Source organism: Rhinoderma darwinii, assembly GCF_050947455.1.
Source record: "Rhinoderma darwinii isolate aRhiDar2 chromosome 1 unlocalized genomic scaffold, aRhiDar2.hap1 SUPER_1_unloc_8, whole genome shotgun sequence".
NCBI classification, from domain to species: Eukaryota; Metazoa; Chordata; class Amphibia; order Anura; family Rhinodermatidae; genus Rhinoderma; species Rhinoderma darwinii.
In genome coordinates, this window is record NW_027461672.1 from 379799 (window position 1) to 385798 (window position 6000).

The 6000-nt window shown below is 40.2% G+C and overlaps 1 protein-coding gene across 1 annotated transcript in view; it reads left to right on the forward strand.

Moving 5' to 3' along the window:
• The window catches only part of LOC142674685 (uncharacterized), a 57292-nt gene extending 51826 nt beyond the window's left edge, over positions 1 to 5466 (forward strand). Inside the window, exon 10 of the mRNA XM_075847203.1 lies at positions 610 to 5466. Coding sequence (XP_075703318.1) covers positions 610 to 2429 — 1820 coding nt within the window. The 3' untranslated portion in view covers positions 2430 to 5466. The remainder of the gene's footprint in view (positions 1 to 609) is intronic.
• The last annotated feature ends 534 nt before the right edge of the window (positions 5467 to 6000 follow it).

Below are 6000 nucleotides of genomic sequence, written 5' to 3' on the forward strand. Positions count from 1 at the left end.
GAGTCAGATGCTGGAAATTCAGAAAAAATCTTTAACAAAGCAGACAGATGCAAGACGCTACTGCAAGGAATACATGAGCGAGTTCAGGTAGGCTATGAGTACAGGGAGCTTTAGCAGAGAGAGGCATCCCCATTTTCTGCATGTCTACTGTTCTCTGTAACTAGGGACTGAATTTGTAGAACAACCACAGGTCGACAACAAGTTATAGAAAAGGAGTCACCTAGTGGCAGTTACTTTATACAGACTTTGCAAGGATAATGCAGACATTTTTTAAAGAGCGAAAGTAGCAAAATTCCTAGATATCAGGTATACTATTAGATTAACACAAGTTTTTCATTAAAAATTATTGTCCATTTAAAGTGTTTTTGAAAGATTTATAAGGCTGGAATTAGGCATTCAATTTCTGTGGCAGTATTTGGTGAATTTTTTTGAGCCAAATCCAGTGCTGGTTTTGAAAGGAATGGCTCAAACCTTTCCTTCCTGCTGGATCCACTTCTGATTGACTATATAAAAAAAAAAAACCTGCATGCAGCCTAATATGTCATAAAGTTGTCTACTTTGTGGTTTGAAAAATCTAAAAATCACAAAATTAATTTTTAATCCTAACAGAAGATGCCAGTAAGAACTCTGAGGGAAACGTAATGTTTTTGATAAATTATGAAGTAGAAGATGAAGATATCAAGCAACAGTCTTCAGGAGAAAACCACATTGCCCTTAATGTACATCCAGGACTTCACAGTAAAGATCTATCATATAATTCCCCTAATCATGAGGAACCTTCTCCTGACCAATCACAGATTGTTACCACATGTGCAGCTCAGGAAGGGGGTAAAAGGTTTCAATGTGGTAAACCGTTCACAAAAAATTCAGGTCTTTATAAGCACAGAAGAATTCACACAGGAGAGAAGCCGTATTCATGTTCAGAATGTGGGAAATGTTTTACAGTAAAATCAAATCTTGTTGCACATATGAGAAATCACACGGGAGAAAAGCCGTATTCATGTTCAGAATGTGGGAAGTGCTATAGAGATCAAGCATATCTTACGTTACATGAGAGAATTCACACAGGGGTAAATTCACATTCATGTTCAGAATGTGGAAAATATTTTACAAAAAAATCACAACTTACTCTACATGAGAGAATTCACACAGGAGAAAAGCCGTATTCATGTTCAGAATGTGGAAAAAGTTTTCGAGAAAAATCATACCTTGTTATACATGAGAGAATTCACACAGGAGTGAAGCCGTATTCTTGTTCAGAATGTGGGAAGTGCTTTAGACTTAAAGAACATCTTACTATACATGAGAGAATTCACACAGGAGTAAAACCATATTCATGTTCAGAATGTGGGAAATGTTTTACAATCAAATCAAGTCTTGTTAAACATAAGGTAAGTCACGCAGGAGAGAAGCCGTATTCATGTTCAGAATGTGGGAAATGTCTTCCAGATAAATCAAGTCTTGTTAAACATGAGAGAATTCACACAGGAGTGAAGCTGTATTCATGTTCAGAATGTGGGAAATGTTTTGTACTAAAATCAGGTCTTGCTGAACATGAGAGAATTCACACGGGAGAGAAGCCATATTCATGTTCAGAATGTGGGAAATGTTTTACGCATAAATCAAATCTTGTTACACATGAGAGAATTCACACAGGAGTGAAGCCGTATTCATGTTCAGAATGTGGGAAATGTTTTAGAGAAAAATCATACCTTGTTATACATGAGAGAAGTCACACAGGAGAGAAATTTTTTTCATGTTCAAAATGTGGGAAATGTTTTTCACTAAAATCAGGTCTTGCTGAACATGAGAGAATTCACACGGGAGAGAAGCCATATTCATGTTCAGAATGTGGGAAATGTTTTACGCAAAAATCAAGTCTTGTTAAACATGAGAGAATTCACACAGGAGTGAAGCCATATTCATGTTCAGAATGTGGGAAATGTTTTAGAGAAAAATCATACCTTGTTATACATGAGAGAAGACACACAGGAGATAAACTATTTTCATGTTCAAAATGTGGGAAATGTTTTGCACTAAAATCAGGTCTTGCTAAACATGAGAGAAGTCACACAGGAGAGAAGCCATATTCATGTTCAGAATGTGGGAAATGTTTTGCACGTAAACAAAATCTTGTTGCACATGAGAGAATTCACACAGGAGTGAAGCCGTATTCATGTTCAGAATGTGGGAAATGTTTTAGAGAAAAATCATACCTTGTTATACATGAGAGAAGTCACACAGGAGATAAACTATTTTCATGTTCAAAATGTGGGAAATGTTTTGCACTAAAATCAGGTCTTGCTAAACATGAGAGAAGTCACACAGGAGTGAAGCCGTATTCATGTTCAGAATGTGGGAAAAGTTTTGCACATAAACCAAGTTTTGTTAAACATGAGAAAACTCACAGAGGGGAGAAGACATTTTGATGTTCTATATATGGAAACTATTTTACATGGAAATAAAATGTTACAACTCATCAAAAAAATTGCATCAAAAAATCCTGTATTCTTGTTTGGAATGTAGGAAAAGCTATAGGAGGGGAAAAAAATATTTTTAACTCACCAGGTTATTGACAGACAATAACCCCTTGGTGACTCAGCAAATTATGGCATTGTAAACACAGACCCATTATTTTAAAATCCGATGTCTCACTTTGTGAGATTAATTTAACCCCTTAAGGACACAGCCACTTTTGGACCATATGACACAGCCTCATTTTTTAAATCTGACGTGTGTTACTTTATGTGGAAATATTTTGGGAATGCTTTTACCTATCGAAACGAGTCTGAGATTGTTTTCTCGTGATTTCTATCCTCTGAAACACCCACTCTCATCATGGGTGACTTCAACATCCCCATTGATAACCCAATCTCCTCATCTGCCTCCCAGTTTCTATCTTTAACCTCGTCCCTCGGTCTGTCACAACTTACTAACTCTCCTACACATGAAGACGGGCATTCACTTGACCTGGTCTTCTTCCGGCTCTGCTCAGTTTCTGACTTTATTAACTCTCCTCTCCCGCTTTCTGACCACAATCTTCTCTCCTTTACTATCAAATATTCTCTGCCTCCTCAGGTCATCCCTACGTATCAGACATACAGAAATCTACATGCCATTAACACTGTGAAACTCATAGACAGTCTACAGTCCTCATTGTCCCCTATCTCTTCCCTCTCCTGTCCCAATCTGGCTGCCAAACTTTATAATAACACTCTCAAAAATGCATTGGATGAAGCAGCCCCACCTACACTCCGAACCACCCGACAAAGACGACGACGACAACCCTGGCACACGCCTCAATCCCGCTTTCTTCAGCGGTGCTTGAGATGTGCCGAACGACTGTGGAGAAAATCGCATTTGGATGCAGATTTCCTCCATTACAAATTTATGCTCAAAACTTACAACTCTGCCCTTCACCGCGCCAAACAAGTCTACTTCACTTCTCTCATCTCCACACTATCTAATAATCCAAAACGCCTCTTTGATACTTTTCACTCCCTCCTTAGTCCTAAAGTGCAGACGCCAATCACAGATCTCAGTGCTGAAGACCTGGCCAATTATTTTAAAGTTAAAATTGACAACATCCGGCATAATATTCTCTCCCAGTCCCCTAGTAACATCGATCCCCTTCCCCTCCCGCACTCGCTCTTCTTCACTCTCAGCATTTGACCCAATAACTGAAGAAGAAGTCTCGAGGCTCCTCTCTTCTCGTCCTACTACCTGCCCTAGTGATCCTGTCCCCTCACACCTCCTCCAGTCCCTCTCCCCAGCTGTCACTAGTCACCTGACTAAAATATTTAACCTCTCTCTTTCCTCTGGTATCTTTCCCTCCGCTTTTAAACATGCCATTATAAACCCATTATTGAAAAAACCAACACTTGACCCATCCAGCGCTGCCAACTACCGACCAGTCTCTAATCTGCCCTTCATCTCCGAACTCCTGGAACGCTTGGTCTATTCTCGCCTTATCCGCTATCTCTCTGCTAACTCCATTCTTGACCCCTTACAATCTGGTTTCCGCACTCTACACTCCACAGAAACTGCCCTTACTAAGGTCTCAAATGATCTCTTGGCGGCTAAATCGGACGGTAAATCCTCTCTCCTGATTCTTTTGGATCTCTCTGCAGCCTTTGACACTGTAGACCACAAACTCCTACTTAACATGCTCCACTCTATTGGCCTCCAGGACGCGGCTCTCTCTTGGTTTTCCTCCTATCTCTCTGACCGCTCATTCAGTGTGTAATTTGCTGGTTCCATTTCTTCTCCTCTTCCCCTTGATATCGGGGTTCCTCAGGGATCAGTCCTAGGTCCGCTCCTCTTTTCTCTCTACACAGCTCCTATTGGACAAACCATCAGCAGATTTGGCTTCCAGTACCATCTCTACGCTGATGACACCCAATTATATACCTCTTTCCGTGACATCACCCCTGCTCTAATACAGAACACCAGTGATTGTCTGTCCGCTGTCTCTAACATCATGTCCTCTCTCTATCTGAAACTGAATCTTTCTAAAACTGAGCTCCTTGTGTTCCCACCATCTACTAACCTCCCTAAACCTGATGTCTCCATCTCTGTGTGTGGCACTATCATAACTCCTAAGCAGCACGCCCGCTGTCTCTGGGTTATTTTTGACTCAGATCTTTCCTTTACTCCTCACATACAATCACTTTCACGCTCCTGTCATTTTCACCTCAAAAACATCTCCAGAATCCGCTCTTTTCTTACGGAGGAAACTGCCAAAACTCTCATTGTTGCTCTGATTCACTCTCGTCTTGACTACTGTAACTCATTACTAGTCGGTCTTCCCCTCACTAAACTCTCCCCTCTCCAATCTATCCTCAATGCAGCAGCCAGGCTCATCTTTATGACCAACCGCTACACCAACGCCTCTAATCTGTGCCAGTCACTGCACTGGTTGCCCATCCCCTTCCGAATAAAATTCAAACTTATTACAATCACCCACAAAGCTCTCCACAGTGCTGCACCTCCTTACATCTCCTCCCTCATCTCTGTCTACCACCCTACTCGGGCTCTACGTTCTGCCAACGACCTTAGATTAAAATCCTCCATAATCCGAACCTCCCACTACCGTCTCCAGGATTTCTCTCGTGCTGCACCCGTCCTCTGGAATATGCTACCCCAGACAATCAGATTAATTCCCAATATCCACAGTTTTAAACGTGCCCTGAAAACACATCTATTTAGACAGGCCTATAACATTCCCTAATCTGACTCCTTTCCATGGCCCTCCATTTAGATTAGTCATCAGAATAAGATTCCCTCACACTCCTTCTCTTCATGTCCGTCATACACGGATACTGGCTGGTGACCGGCTCATGCAGCTTTATGTTACCACCGCATGTGTATAAAAATGGCCGGACCATTGTACAGAACAAACACTATTACACTTTGTGTCTCCCTTATGTCCTCATAGATTGTAAGCTCTTGCGAGCAGGGTCCTCACTCCCCAGGTTTGAATTGTAAATGAACTTTGTCACTATGTAATGTCTGATATTGTTTGTTTCATGTTCCCTCTAAATTGTAAAGTGCTGCGTAATATGTTGGCGCTATATAAATAAAGATTATTATTATTATTATATTGTACTTTAAGTTAGTGAAAAAATTTGGTCGATATATTCAATATTTTTGTGTGAAAAACACCAAAATTTAGAGAAAATTTTCAAAAAATTAGCATCTTCTAATTTCAAATGTATCTGCATGTAAGACAGATAGTTATACCACACAATAGTGACTAGCTAACATTTCCCATATGTGTACTTTAGATTGGCAGAATTTTTTGAACATCCTTTTATTTTTCTAGGACGTTACAAGGCTTATAAATTTAGCAGCAATTTCTCTAATTTAAAAGAAAATTTCAAAAGCCTATTTTTTTAAGGGACCAGTTCAGTTCTGAAGTGGCTTTGAGGGCCTTATATATTAGGAACCCCCACAAATCACCCCATTTTAAAAACTGCACCCCTTAAATTATTCAAAACA